The sequence below is a fragment of the Stegodyphus dumicola genome, chromosome 4 (genome assembly GCF_044657685.1).
Source record: "Stegodyphus dumicola isolate Sdum_Otavi_A_Nest chromosome 4, ASM4465768v1".
Lineage (NCBI taxonomy): Eukaryota > Metazoa > Arthropoda > Arachnida > Araneae > Eresidae > Stegodyphus > Stegodyphus dumicola.
The window spans coordinates 210,125,130-210,140,863 of NC_140771.1; the positions used below are offsets into that span (position 1 = coordinate 210,125,130).

The following is a 15,734-nucleotide window of genomic DNA, read 5'->3' on the forward strand; positions in this document are numbered from 1 at the left end:
CGATCGTTTTGCATAAACACGGCCTCTACGGCAAACTCCGATGCATTTACGGAGATTTTTAATTTACCATCCACTTCAGGAAATTTCTAGATGGGAGCGTGTGTTATTGCCACATTAAATCTTTCAAACGCCATGTTTTCTTCTGCCGACTTAAGTGAAACTCGCTTTTCTTTCTTTTTATGTTTAAAAGTGACTCTGCTGTATGAAAAAAAAATTATGAAAGTCCTGTAATAGGAGCACAAGCCCAAAAATAAGGCCAACTTCTTTGTGGTGTTACGTTGTGCATAATTTTTATTGCTACGATTTTAGAAATCTTCTTAGCTATGTTCCTATTTCGATTATCCTAGATAGACAGGTAATGAAATTCTTTAGCCGCATTTAAACCCACTTCTTTAAAAATCGTAAACACTCTGTGTAAATCCCGAATATGTTCATCAATTGTATCGTTAGTGCCTATCATTTCGTCAGATTTTCCAAAAGCAGCTCTTAGTATAATATCCATAGCTCTTTAAAACGTAAAAGGTGCTCTTCCTAAACCATTCTAAGAAAACCATAAACTCCTGATTTGGTAATAAATGCGTTTTGGGCACATCCTTTGGTTTCATACATATCTACACTATCCAGAGGTGAGGTCTAGCATCGTCATGTATTTTGTAGATCTGAGTTTTCTAATTGTTTCTTCAATTATTGGTAAGGGGTAAACCGGATATTTTATGCTGTTTAATTTTCTAGTGTCAATAGCAAAACTTAATGTTTTGAAATCAGTATTTTTCTTTGGGCACAGCAGTACAGGAATAGCGTAAGGGCTAGTTATGAAGATTTTAATGTTATTCGTTAGTATATCTGCAGTATATTCTTCAGTTATTTCTTCCTTCACCTCATCATAAAGGTTTTGCTCGACATGGGGGAATCCAGTTTCTATTATGTGATTTACCACTTGAGTCAATCCTAGAGTATTTTTAAATAAATCTGAAAATTTTCTTACAAACAACTCTTTTGCTCTCTCGTCCATGCTCAATTCCGTCTAGTCTAAAGACAGCGACTTGACTTCTTGTCCACCAGCTTGTTAATTTCCACTGCACAGTAGCTTTCTGAAAATGAATTTTCGCCCAAGTTACACTCCTTACTCACTTTCTGAACCTTAGGCAGCTGTCACTCTTGTTCCCAAGACATCAAACACTCTACACCGTCTAAATTTTTTTTTAAATATTTTTCTGACAAAAACTAATTTGCGCTCCCATATCCAATAATGCATCTCCTGGTACACTGTTTAACACATAATTTGAATAAATGGAAGAGAAAAATGTTTTATCAGCACTCTAACTGAATCTAAGAGGGATTTTCTTCTCTCTGGAGTGACTGCAACCTCTGTATTCCAGCACCCGTGCCTAGTTTAAAGGCTTAGTATCTTCCCCCAGTTTTCTATTTTGCGATTTATATTAGCGATCGCCATTAGCGGGCAAAAGTTTCTTCCAGTCGTCAAAACGTCTACTGTCGTCAAACTCTGGGTTTCCTTCCGCCACAGATCTTCGAAAATATCCGCTCGACCTCTGCTCATATCCTGCTGTGCATGTATTCATTGATACTAGCTTACTCACATACTTACTACTAACTCGAATACTTGCTGTAGCATACCCGGGTTTCACATCTCAACAGAATCCTGAATCTAAGGGAGCAACCTAGGAAATATTTTTTGAATAACCTCCGCATCGGATTTCCTCCCATAGAATTATTTTCACAGCTTGTATTTTCTTCAGTATAAACTCAATCAGTTCTTCAGCCTTAGTTTGATATCTACCAAAACGTTCCGCTTCTAGTTTCGCCATGTCTTTCACCGCGGGCAATGCTTTCACAAGGACGGTTCTCACTGCCTAGTTCACCCAAGAAAAATTGACCGATCGATTGTCTTTATACTGGCTCAGTGCTTGTCCTCGAAGCTCGGCGGTTGTTATGTTAACATTTTGTAATTCTGCAAACCGGATAAAGTAGGAAATGCCTCTTTATCTCTTCCAAAAAAAGTCTCTACGGAACTTTTACCATCGAAAATGCTGGCTTGTTTCATCGACGCTCTCATAGTATCTGAGATAAATCCCAAAACTTCCATTGGGACAGACTAAATGTTGCTTTTTCTTCCATCATGATCCCTAATTTATTCGGGCGCCACTTCATGGGTTACACTTGGTCTGTTGATTATATTTAAGCTCTATAACCCAAGCAGATGGGAAGTGAGTTATAGTTAAGTCTGAGAACAGCCATAAAGTCTCGAGGAGATTTAAATAACCGTTTTATTCAAACAAACCTTCGAACATGAATGAACGCTCTTGTACGACAATAACCAAATAAATAGGAAAGTCCAAATTAAATTAAACACTGAACAGTTATTAAGTGCTATACTAGAAGCTGGCTCAAGAACATAACCGGCGCATCAGATTTAGAATGTTGACAGCGAGAGATGGCGAAGCCAAATAATTAATACTGTTAGAGCTGGCAAGAACTAACCACGCAGGGCGCACGCGATGCCATAAACTCTCCCTACCTTAAATCCAAAACAGTTTAAATACTCTGAGCTAGTTTTCTTTCTGGCGAATAATACGGAAAGGAGAAGATATAATAAAGACATAAATTATAATAACTGCTTAATTAACATAAGATACCCTATGAAACATTTATTCTTTGAGTAATTTTCTTTTTAATCTAATTTTTCATAAAATTGACGTTATAATTTAAGTAATGAATCCCATTTTTATCTTTTAACATAAGTTATTTCTTGCATTTCTTAACATAAAGTAAAATTTTGGAAATATGTTTACATTACAGTTCAAAAATAATATGAGGTAAATGGTAAAACCAGAGAAATCTTCATAATTCCTGCTTTAATTTCTGGTCCTAGCTCTTAAACTGCTAGACAAATATTGGGTTTAAACTGTATATTCGTAGCTTATTTTCATACACCTCTCCTTTTTAAAATCGCCAAAGAACAAAGGATATATCCGTTAAATCTGGCGATAACAATGGACAGTTGAATTTCGAAAATGGGGAAATTGTACGATTGCACAAAAGTTCTCTCAAGAAAACCATTGTTTATCGTTAAAAATGTTGAACTGGTCAGTAACTTATTAGATTAGTGTGGATGTTCCAAACATTAAAAAAAATGTCGTTGTTGTTTCGAATGGCTGGGCACTTACAACTTAATGCATTCATCGAAAATGGTCAGTGTCTATTTCTCATTTAGCCATCTTAACACCGAGAAAATTGCCTAAGGTGGACAACAGTAGACTAATAATTTTGCGCCCTAACTAACAGCTAATTTTGATCCCAGTTTTAGTGAAGAATATCCTCGAGGACTGATCCTAAGGTCTTTTACCTCTCTCTCCCTACCACTAAACATCTCGAGAGGACTTTCGAGCTGCCAAGATTGTAAGTGTCTGCATGCTGCTCAGACCCTGTACATTTTCAACATCCAAACCTTCTGTAGAGTTAGAAACCGGGGCCAATGATACGACAGCCAATCGCACTAACGACTCTCCTGATCGGAGATGCACATTAAAGAAGCCGCGATACGCTTCTTGCGAGAAAATAATACTATGTTGGTTTTCAAACTAAAATTGAACAATATTCGCCCTTTGCTTGATGGTAAATCATTCCATTATGAAACCGTGTGTTTGTTGGTTATTCAGCCTTAAAAAGAAAAAGAAAAAATACAGTAAATGAGAAAACAATACTATTTTACTTTAATCATAATGCTAGTTATTTTCTCCTTTCTCAGTTTGCTTTTTACAATAGCGCAAAAAAACGAAACATTAAACAATTAAGATGTGTTTGTTTGTGATTGACATTCATATCTAGCTTGTCAAGTACTGCATGAGTGATTCTTACGGCTTATCATCAATTCCATTATTCCTCCTAGAAAGTTTCCAAGCGCACACGTTCGTGTCATAATCCCCCATCAACGCTCCTTCCAGCTCTACAAGTAGTTCATCATTCTCTCGAAAACGCCCTATTTACGTCTTGAACTGGTAGTCAGGTCGGTGGAAAAATAATCGAATGAAAATCTTCTTATCCGTTGAAGTCTAAACTAATTACACAGCTCAACTCCGGTTTTGACAGGTTAATTAATAGCGCGTCGTAATCGTATTTACTCCACCACTCTTTCTCGTCATTTTTCCACCTGTATGATTTTCCTGCATATTGTTCTTGACTTCATGCTAATTGCATTGTTCGACGTGCTTAACCCTTTTATTGCGGCAGTCAGGGCATAAATTTGTAAGAAAAGATTTTTCTTCGTTTACTTTACATTTTTATTTTACGCTTTTACGTGTTTTCTTTTGTTCTGTGTGTCGCGAAAAAGTTTGATAATTCAAACACACATCGACGTTAATTTACAGCCGTGAATGTAATTTAATCGTATCTTTAAAATACTATAAACAGTTAAAATCTCATAACATTTTAAGCAATTAAACCAACATTAGTTGTTACAATATTCCAACACATAATTGAAATTCTTGCATTCTTTCAAGTAAAATCACTTGTTCAGTTGTGAATTAAAAACTTGCTGAAGCATTTTTCTCCTCTGCTTAGATTTTCCACTCATATTAATAATAAAAGATTGTAGTTCTGTCCTGAAATATGTATATTTATTAGTATTTTTATTAATTCCGTTTAAAGAACTCTATTTTAGCATTAAATGCTTAAATATTACTAAATCAAATTGAAACGCTTAATAGTAGCGGAGTGGATAAACCCATTGAAAATTGGTATTTCATCTCAAATTCGATTCCTGTGAGTCAGTGAGCTACTGCACGCATTCTATTAAATAAAATTGCTTGCTCAGTTGTGAATTAAAATTTGCTGAAGTTCCCGTCTTTTCTTCTCCTCTACCTAGATTTTCCACTCAAATTAATAATATGAGGTTGTATTATTTTTTATTGAAATATGTATATTTATGAGTAATTTTAAATATTCTCTTTATCAATTCTGATTGAAGAACTCTATTTTAGCATTAAAAATAAAACACGCAACAGTAGCGGAGTGTATAAAACCACTGAAAACTGGTATTTGATCTCAAGTTCAAATTTCATCTCAAATTCAGTCAGTGAGCATGCGAGTTTATGGTTTTTTTCCTTTGTTTCGTGCGAGTTATCACAATTTCTCTTAGAAATCTAAGCGTCTTATTTCGGACAAATATCCCTCCATTGTTTTAGCTTGATCTATCAACACAATACGTGATATTGAAAGTAAAGCTGCATGGTTCAGTGAGATATAAAACGAAATTGCTTAATGAAATACAAATTTTATGATGTTGAAAGAAAGTGTTCAGCATTATAAATACTGTATTTTTTGTTCTAAAATAAATAAAAAATTAAACATAATGACAAAATTTTGCAATTAAATAAATCTGAAATTTCATAACATTTATGAAGTTATCATAAGCATATTTAAAATCATAAAAATGCAAAGTTAACAATTGCAAAACGCAACTGCTACAATATGTTACTTAAAAATAGGACGTTGCTAGCTCTCGTTCTCATTTGCGGTCGTAACGTCATCACCGCAACCATTTATTTTAACACTTAATCTCAGACTGTAAGTCAGCCTTCATTTGCGTACTCTTCATGAAGCGAATCACTCTAAACGTAAATGAAGAGGGGATGGAATATGAATGACTCTACCTTTTTTCCATAGGTGTTATTCCCGTGGTTCGTCAAAGCAGACGGCGAAAAATAAATTCTGATAAGAGTCTAATATGAATTCCTTTTCTTCAAACAGCAAAAATATTTTTGGAATTTCTGAATATTTTTTGCTACTTGAAAAAAAAGTAATTTATCTTCTATCTTCATTTTAGTATTTCCTCCATGATGTTACGTTTCTTGTTTGTTTCTTCTTTTCTCCTCTTTCTTTTTGCTTAAGTTTCGTCATTTCTTCTAAGTCTCTACATTCTCTCACACTTTCAATATACATAAAGCACGGTATATCTGTATTAAAAAACAATTGTGTAGTACAGATATCACCAAAACTGAATATATGTCAAGCTTCGCAATGGAATCCTTTTGCAAAAACATTTGTAATTTCCCGCCTTCTCTTCCCACCTTTCTCTTTCCTCTGTTCTCTCACAAATTATTCTTCCTCCCACTATTCTGTTTTATAGTATTATTTGTACCAATATACATGTGTTGAGAAACAAATATGTAGGAGTACCAAATGTCTCAAAAACTTAGTGCATATAAAAACTCAAAATTGAGTGTATGTAAAAATTCAAAATGTCTCAAAAACTGAATGTTTGTAAAAATTCAAAATTGTCAAAGCAAAACCTTTTGTAAAAAGATTTGCAATTCCTATAATTTTGTAATAAAATTCTGTATAGCTTGGAAATTGTTATAAAGGGCAGTAGCAGGTAGTAGGTAATTCCACCAAGCAAGCATATAAGCTGATAGTCGACAAGGCGGAACAGTTACCCACTTTGGAGTCACCTGTCCTGGTACTTGAAAAAATCCCCCTTCAGATTCTTTGAATTTATTTTCATTTATATCTATCTAATCGTACTTCTTAATCTTATAAAAATATTGTGTTATTAATTTATTGCGTAATGTTAAATGGTTATTTTTTATTCTCCGGTGTTGCTTGCTAGATTTTAAATAAAAACATGTATTTCTTCTGTAAAATCAGGCTTTATTTACTTTTTATTTTTCTTAACAGATGCGAGCATTGTTTCCAACTCCTCGGTGTTGATGTGGTGCTCAACAGCAGCCTACGGGCGTCTGTTCTGGAAGTTAATGGACAACCCAGCGTTCAGGAGTCTACAAGAGACGAAGATTTGTTCATCAATAATGTCAAAGAAGCGGTCATCGAAGATACAGTGACCCTACTCCTCTCAGCTAGCTCTGTTGCTAAGGAAGTCGCCCAGGCCGTAAAGCATGTCACTGACCAAAGTATAGGAATACTGGTAAGTTGGTATATTGAGTTGCAAGTAATATGTATTTATGAATTATCCGAAAATTGAAAAATCAATTGTTAGTATAATTTGTCGTTTTCCGTGAGAAGTAGAAACAGAAAGCTACATATAACAGAAATAATATACAACAAAATCCCGCAAGTCCAGTTTCGATCAGTTCGGATTCATTATAGTCCGGTTTGAAAATTTCAAAACTAAGATTTTGCTGGGGTAAATAAGAATAAATATAAAACATTTTAATTTTTAGTGCGTAGATGATCGGTTTTTCCCCTTCATTCGCTTTTTGAGAGATTTATTTAAATGCGGTTTTTAAAGTTTTAAGATACGGTACATATTCCAATTTTTTATAAGATTTCCCAATATATATATCGATTATAGTTAAATATAAACAATTAATCACATTGAACGTACATTATATCTGTGCTCAGGCCATTCATCTTGAACTCTAGAACTGCAGAAGAAAATGAGTCAACATTAACGGAATTTTTCAAAAGCTACAACATCAAAAGCATAATTGAAAATATTGGAAAAATATGACATGAATTAACAGCAAGCAGTGTAAGGGCAGAAGCATATCACATCATATTCTATTGGCTTTGCAACTTATAAATCACTAATAATATAGCAGAAATTTGATTTCGACTGAGTTCAAATTCCATCAATCTAAGTGCATTAAAGAACAGGATAATGAAATACTTATTAATACAAATAAACAACGCATTTATGAAAAACGGGAGAACAACTTACATGGCAATGATACAGAACAAATCCATAATTAATAGATAAAAAAATTAAAATTTGGAATGTTTGAATCTTGTCAGAGCATATTCTGGAAGTTGATTTCAATACTGAACACAGCCTTACAATTCGGCGAACCAAAAAAAATGCAATTCGTTGCTTCAAAAAACAATGTATGAAGAGACAAGGACAAAGAAGAAATGCAAGCAACAAGATCCCAATTTTGCCGACCAGACGGTATAGTGGTTAGGAGAGCCGACTGCGATACCAGAGGGCCCGAATTCGAATCCCGGAGAACGCATGGTTTTAACTGTCCTTCTGCTCATAGCAGGCAAAGCTGTACCACCTGTTAGGTGCCTCCATAATAAAGTGAACACCACTTCTGGCCTTAGTAATGGCAAAGCCGAAGTTGGCTGAAGGCTCGCCATTGATGAAAAAAAAAAAAAAATATCGCAATTTTTAAGTCATAAAAATAATATACGAAAAACAAACCTTTTTTAAAAATTACTCTTAAGAAAGACATTTGAATTTATTAATCACGTTTTATTTATTAAAAAAAGTAGGAAAATGTTTCCAGAACCATCATCTTTCTTTCTTTATTTTTTTAATAGAAATCCACGTGGTTTTTCATGGATTAATCCATTTTCAGAATAGTCCAAGGTATTGATCAAGTAGTACGGGAACCCATTGCTCTGCCTATGCGTGATATTGCTGTATATGATTTTGATCAGTAAATTATTTTCTTTGAAAGCTTTTTCAGCACTTTTCAAATAGTTGGCATTGTCCATAGACTTCATCAAGTGGAAAACTCATTGACATAAGATTCATCAAAATGATCGAGTATATTGAAAGCCTAAAAATCAATCTATCTCAAGTTCTAGCCTATTCTTTGTTGTGACATCAATTGATTTCTAGCACTTTTTCTCCATCAGTGCTTCTAGGTATGAGAAAGAGTTTTAAGGATAAGATGGCATCATTAGGACAGTCTCATAACAGCTGAATAACTATCAAACAATTTTCTAAAGCGTTACGTGTAGTCGATCCATCTTCTGAAGAAAAGTATCTAGATTGATGAGGATTATATGAAGAGTTCAGGAATTAATAAGCTTCCAAAACAAAAGAAATTAAACTTATATTATAATCATTTCTGTGATATTAAACATACTTTTTAACTTTCTCACATATGTAGAAAAAAATAATAATAACAACAATATAGAACAATTTTTTCAGCTGCTTATTTAACCCATCTTAATGTCAATAATAATTAATTCGTACTCTGTTTTATTGAAAACTCTTTGTTTAAGTAAAGATTATTTATGATCCATTTACAAATAACAGGAGAATGTTTAACAACATTTTGGTTTTCTTATTACTTACAGCGTAGAGACGTATGAAAATAAAGATTAATTTATCTAACATTGGGTTATTTCTCATTCATTTCCATTGTAAAAATGAGAGAATTTTTGTTAATTCATTTAGATACTTACAAGAATAGAAAGTGAGAATGTTTGCATTAAGTTTACTTTCTTTATTTATGTGCGACTGTAAAGTCATTAGGTTTTTTTTTTTTTTTTTTTTTTTTTTTTTTTTTTTTTACTGGAAATGTGAAAAGTGGGCAGTGCCCTCACCGGGTCTCGAACCTGGACGTCTCGAAGTACGCGCTGAGTGTGCTACCGTTACACCAAGCAGGTGTGCTGAAAGGAGGGAGAAAATACCTTTCTTTTTAAAGAGCGGCTGGGGTTAGGAGGACACAAATCCTGGTGGTGACGAACCTTTTAGTTCGGGGGCCACTGTAGCGTCATTAGGTTTCTTTGAGACTGGAGACGTGAAAAATGTGTAATGCCCTCGCCAGGACTCGAACCTGGACCTCTTGAAATACGCGCCGATATGTTACCATTACACCACGAAGTCATAATGAAAGAAGGGAGAAAACACGTTTTATGGCATAAAAACATTAAAAACCATGGATGGAAGTTCCGCGATCATTGGCAAGAACCAGTTTTTTTTTTTTTTTTTTTTTAGAGGCTTTAAAGTATTTTATGGGTGCCCTCTTAGTGTGAACATGGCAAATAGTATAAAAATATAGAGGCTGATAGAGATTCGAAAGCTTGCGAGGTGAAACCATCATTCCAAATCGTGGAATCCATTGCAATAAAGATGAATTCATGCAAAGAAGAGAAATCAAACCAAACTCCCAACAACTCGCACGGAGGAAATGCTCCAAAACAGCACACACACACACACACATAAAAAAATTGCGCCAAATGATATGGCTTTAACGGGAAATAAAATCTAAATAAAAAATAAATGGCTCTGTTTTTTAACTGTTACTGTCAAAACTAGCATTTTGTTGACCTGTGGAGATACTGCTTTACTTCTATGACCGGAAGAAACAGAAATACATATTGTGCCACTTTTTTTGGATGAAGGAATTATTTTATTTATTTTAAACAGCAATCTGACTCAACTGCTTCTCTTTTTTCTATAGAAGAAAAGCGTAATTAGTAGGCCTTCCTTTCTGAATAACATTATTTAAACAATTCAACTTTCCTGAAAATACAAAATCAGAGTATGTACACGTGTATTTTAAAAATCACAGTTAAATCATTTTATTATTTGCTTACTATAAACGGTTTATAGTAAATAAAAAATTATGGAAGCGATACAACACTTCCTAAACTATGTTCTTAAACACTTCTTTGTGAAATACATGTAATTACAGCTCTGCCATTCTCTATCCAACGCTTTTCGTCAGAAATTTCGGAGATAAGCTCCTTATTTAAAATATGAACCAGCCTCTGACTTTTAAAAGCTTTGTGTTAATTGGAAAGGGAAATCAGCCCCTTTCATTAAAGCTACTAATCAGCTAATGAGCTCAGCGCTGGATTGCGAAAGAACTGGAAAAAATTATTTAGGAAACTGTTTGCAAAGTATGTTATTTTGCGAAGATTTTCCTGTTATTTCTTGCAAAGCTTAGATTTATGAACTCGATGCTTTTAGGCATCTGTTTTGAGAAGTTGTCATAAATGCAATCTATTGAAATAAGTTTGGTTCTGCATATTCTCACTAACGAATGAGACGGTCTGTTGGTTGGATCTTTCTGATAGAGAAAGTCATGCTGCAAATCTGTAAGTTTTAAGTTTCAACTATCTTTACTTGTATAACATAGGTATCTGTGTCTGCGTGTGTGTGTGCAATTCGTTCTTCATAATTTTTATAAGTGCTGTGATGATTTTAACATTATGTATGTGCAGTCACATACAATTATTTATTTTTATGAAAAGAATACCTCGTGAATACGAGGTGGGAAGTTTAATAGTAACTGTACATTGTTAGATAATTTAGAAAATGATATCGAGGTTGAAAAGATTGAGACCCTATCTTCATGTAAAAATCAAAGGGGAGCTATCATAAATTTCAATATCGCAAATTTATTATTAATGTTCAACTACTATAAAATTAATCCAAGTGACGCATTTTTGTGATTTGAATTAAGTATTAAAAATCTATCCGCATGACTGTGACAATTTAAAAATTACTTGGAATAAAGTAAATTAAAAGAGTTTCCTATCGCAATAATTTGTTTTAATTATGATTCACAAAAAAGAAAACTCCCTACGCAGTAGGTTAGTCCCTATAGGTACTAGTATCTAAGTAAGCAGTCCCTACGCAAAGAGAAAACTCCCTACGCAAGTTTCAAACAACAAAGAAATTAAAATTTACAGCGAAAGAATTGAAATAAAATTTATTACCTTTAAAAACACGTAAGAGCAGTAATGAAATTAAATTGCAAAAAGGAATAGCGTTTGCAAAGGAAATGTGAATGATAAAAGTTTAAGAAACAAAGTGAAATTTTAAAAAGATCAGTTTTCATGTTTTTTATTAAAAGTCTTCTTGTAATTTTGTTTATAATTTATTTACATTCGTTATATTGGGGGTTTTCAACCTTTTCTGTAACAGCTGTGTATTAGGAAGCTCGTGAACTTTTAAGCGAATAATCGCTTTAGTTCAGGAACAGAGACGTAAACTCAAGAAGGGTTAATTACCCTTTATTTCTCAAAATAAGAATTAAACAATCGGCTCCTTTCTCCGAGAGTACAACAAAAGTCTCCACTTGGACTTGAATTCAAATAATAAGAAATAAAACTTAACTAATGTTTAACTAAAGAGATATAGCCGAAGCTATCAAAAGTCTCAGTAGTTGGCCCCTAAATATCAACTAAACTGGCGAAGCTATCAAGGGCCTGAAATACGGCCGAGCGTAGTAATAGCTTGGAGAGAATGTAGCCACAAGGCAAACGCGCACTAGTCAAAATCTCTGGCTCTCTAACGAAGTCTGTGGGACTTCGACGTAAATACCGCTCTTACTCATTTGCATTAACCGCGATTCTAAAACACATTCTGGTAGGAAATTGTAAGCTGAAATTAGAAGGGATAGGAAAGTAGCTTTAACTAAAGATAACTGTTAAAAACTTAGAATAAACTTTACGATATAATGCAATTAATAAATTGTCTTCCATAGTTTCAAAATTTAAGAACAAATAAACTACATTTACTGAGAAGCATATTGTAATTTACCAAGCATAATAATTTCAATAATATGCTCAAATATATTTTTTTTTCTCTCTCTAAAACCTTTGCTTTCGAATCTATCATTTTATCAAATTGTTAAAAATTTAAAGGACGAAGCAGGTGCAGCAAATTAATAGGCTAATAGTAGTTATGATCAGGAATTTAAAATTAGTAATGTTTCTTTATAAGAGTTGTAACCATGGTTGACTACAGTTCATTAGACAAGAGCATAAATTTCACATATATTTCTCTAATCCGTAAAATTTCTGGAAATTCTATAATACATCTGAAATGAATTAAATCAGGAAGCTCCCAATTCGTTACGTTGCACAACAATGAGAAAATCAATAGTTCCAGAGGCTTCATATGTAAATCAATAGTTTCATAATATATACATTATAGATTTTACAAAAGTTAATATCATTTGCGAATACAGACATTAAGAGAAATCTTTTCAATTTATAAGTATGTAAATGTAAAATACGTTGACCTCACACGTTTTATAACCATTCGTTATTTTCCCTTTATTCTCATGATTCTAAACATATTTCTCTTTAAAATACGTTGATAATTTAAAATACGTTGATAATAATAAATAGTAATGATCAGCATTAATGCAATTTGAATCATTATTGTTTTTTCTTCTTTGGTCTCAGTTAAGCTGATACGAGTAATTATGGCAAGTAATAGAATCACAACTGGATATACTTTTCAGTTATTCTCCTTTATAAAATGCTTTCTTCTTGAAGAAGTATTGAACGAAAAATTGTTTATGATTACGATATGCGAAAAACGTAAATCAGTGTTATCATCTGGTAGAGAAGCATTTAATAAAAACTAATAAATTGTGGTGCTATATCAAATGTTTCAGTTATTTATGTTCTTTGGTTCGTCAACAACAATCAGAAATTTTTAAAAAATAAATAACGATTAGTTTTAAACACTGCTGCACTGTTTTGCTTTGTAATTATAAAATCTTAAAGCCACTAGACAATTAGACCATTGAGAGAGAAGTTAGGTATATTTCACAAGCTAGAAAAAACTGAGTAAAATAGAGCAGCAATTTTCAAGCAGTTAAAATGTAACCGAAAAGATTCGTTCCTGTCATAATTTTTAAGATCAATAGATTTTTTATGGAAAATTAAATGAAGTGAGTGCTGATGTTTTCAACACAGAAGGAATAATCTCTATACAGTAAACAAAAATCTACAAGGCGCTTTTAGTTTACTAGCGGCCGAGAGGTGGAGTCTTGGAATACTGGTAGTTTAACACGGTTCAAGGCTGAATAGATGGTTTCGTAGATAAACCGCATATGTAACTTGGATACCAGCCGGTTTCCCTCAGAAAGGCTTTCCAAAAAATATCCTTCTCTTTGGTAGATATCTCTCATATGCTTTGTAGTAATCGAATAATCCAAACCAAACCTACACAGCATTTCTAAACACATTTTAAATGGTAATTTTTTTTTTATAAAATGATTTCTTTTCAGTCAATATACCATTTTATCCTTTTAATTTGATGTGAAATAATTAGCGCTTATTAAAATCGAGCTGCAACGCTACATATTTTATTTTTTAATCTCTGGTATATTTTAGCTATTTATTAAATAATTTATCCCAAAAAGAGATGTGACAATGCAATTTTTTATTTTTAATCTAAAATTTAATTTACTAAGACAGGAAAAAGAAGCTTATTGAAATGGAATTTTGTGTCATAGAAAAAGGCAAATATTTTTTGTATTTGAAATGGTTAGCTGTGGCCTTCATTTTATTTCATTTCCTCAGCTATCCGAGTTAACATCGAACCAAAAATGCCTCGAATAATCAGCTTTCTGCAGTATTCTGTACCGTCACATTTAAAATATAACCTTCCTGTCTGAGCAAAATTCGATTATCATAAACCATCAGCATTCTTTCGTTTCCTAAACTCGCAGCCCTATTCCCTTTTGCCTTGTTACCTTTATTTTTCGATAACATTTCCAGCAGTTTGTCTTGTGAGAGCATTATCGTCATTAGACTTCCCTTTGAACGGTTCCCTTTTAGGTAGCAAAGTTATTCAAATCAGTATATGTTTTTACCCTCGCGTGAGAGGAAGCGTAGCCAAATTCACTTGTTCTGCTTTGACCTAAAAGGCGCTAATTTGATTGTACGGTTCACCCATTTGCATCCCCGGGTTGTATGGTCCTCCAACATACCCTTCTATTGCTTGCGGAATTATTTAGGCTGGCTTTCAACAAATTTAGTGCGAACACGCGAGGAGAGTGGTAGCACGAAATTGTGGGCGTGGTAGCAAGTAGGAGTTTAAAACCCATTAAAAGCTGTTTTAAAGAGTGTGATATTTCAAAGAACGGAGACATATTAAACTACGAATGATCGCTAAATAAAATTATTATTAAGGGCTTTTTCCTGCTCTAGCAGTAGCGATAAGATTCATTGTTTTCCTAAATTAGCCCAAACAGCAACTGTAAGTGCATGGATTAAACCACTGATAACTGGTAGCTTGGACCCAAATTCGGTTTTAAGAGGTGTATTTCATAGTTATTTTCATAGTTGTTCTTATTTAAATTGAAACCCAAACACGGGAATGTAAAATTTAAAATTATTCCAAAACGTTTTTGAGGGCGATCAGAGAAAGACCTTTCTCCTTCAAAAGCTAATTTGCTTCTGGAAAAAGAAGGATTTAGGCCAGATCGTCTTCAATATTGATAGACTTTTATTCAAAATCTACCTAATTTAAGTTGCTTTTTTATTCTTATTTAGCATAAATTCACGCTTTTGTCATGCAGAAAATTTTACACGAAAATAATTGGGCATCATGGCTTTACCGCAATTACTAAGTACCTACCAAACTTTTAACTGTCATAATGTTGCAGCTTAACCTTATTTTTTTCCGTATGAAGTAAACACTGTATTTTCTTTGCTAATTTAATGACTTCCTGTTAAAAAATATTTATGATAATCTAGGATGCCACAACTTGTTCATTTTGTCTGAAATTTCAAATAAATTAATATGTTTCCACAAAGGATCTTTTTTCTGTCAATTTACAAAACTGTGCGCTTTAATGCAATTTATTTCTTGCAGTTAACAAATAAATACATATTAGCCGTCATAAATAATTTTTAATTCTTTAAGTTGAAAATAACGACTTAATCAGATGTATAATGTACTATATATATATATATATATATATATATATATAATCTGACAGTACATTAATAGTTAGTATAAATTTATGACAGTGTATTAAAAGTTAGTTATTAAATCTAAGACATTTAAAAGTATTTCTTATGCATCTCCATTGCAATAACTTCGTATCCTTTTTACGCATTAGAAGGTGATTTATTATAAATATTTTATAAACCTTACAAAATAATAATTAATTAAATTTCCTGAACAATCTGCGGGAATTAATTTATGTAACTGAAAAATTAGCTAAATTTAATTTAATCCGATGATTGCTTACGATAAAATGTTT

At 32.9% G+C, this 15,734-nt stretch overlaps 1 protein-coding gene across 3 annotated transcripts in view; it reads left to right on the forward strand.

Moving 5' to 3' along the window:
- Positions 1–15,734, forward strand: part of LOC118182699 (cadherin-like and PC-esterase domain-containing protein 1) — a 522,776-nt gene that overhangs the window by 417,606 nt on the left and 89,436 nt on the right. For all 3 annotated transcript variants that reach the window (XM_085815937.1, XM_085815938.1, XM_085815939.1), the window contains one exon: positions 6,694–6,940. In XM_085815937.1, the coding sequence (XP_085672063.1) occupies positions 6,694–6,940 (247 nt within the window). The remainder of the gene's footprint in view (positions 1–6,693; positions 6,941–15,734) is intronic.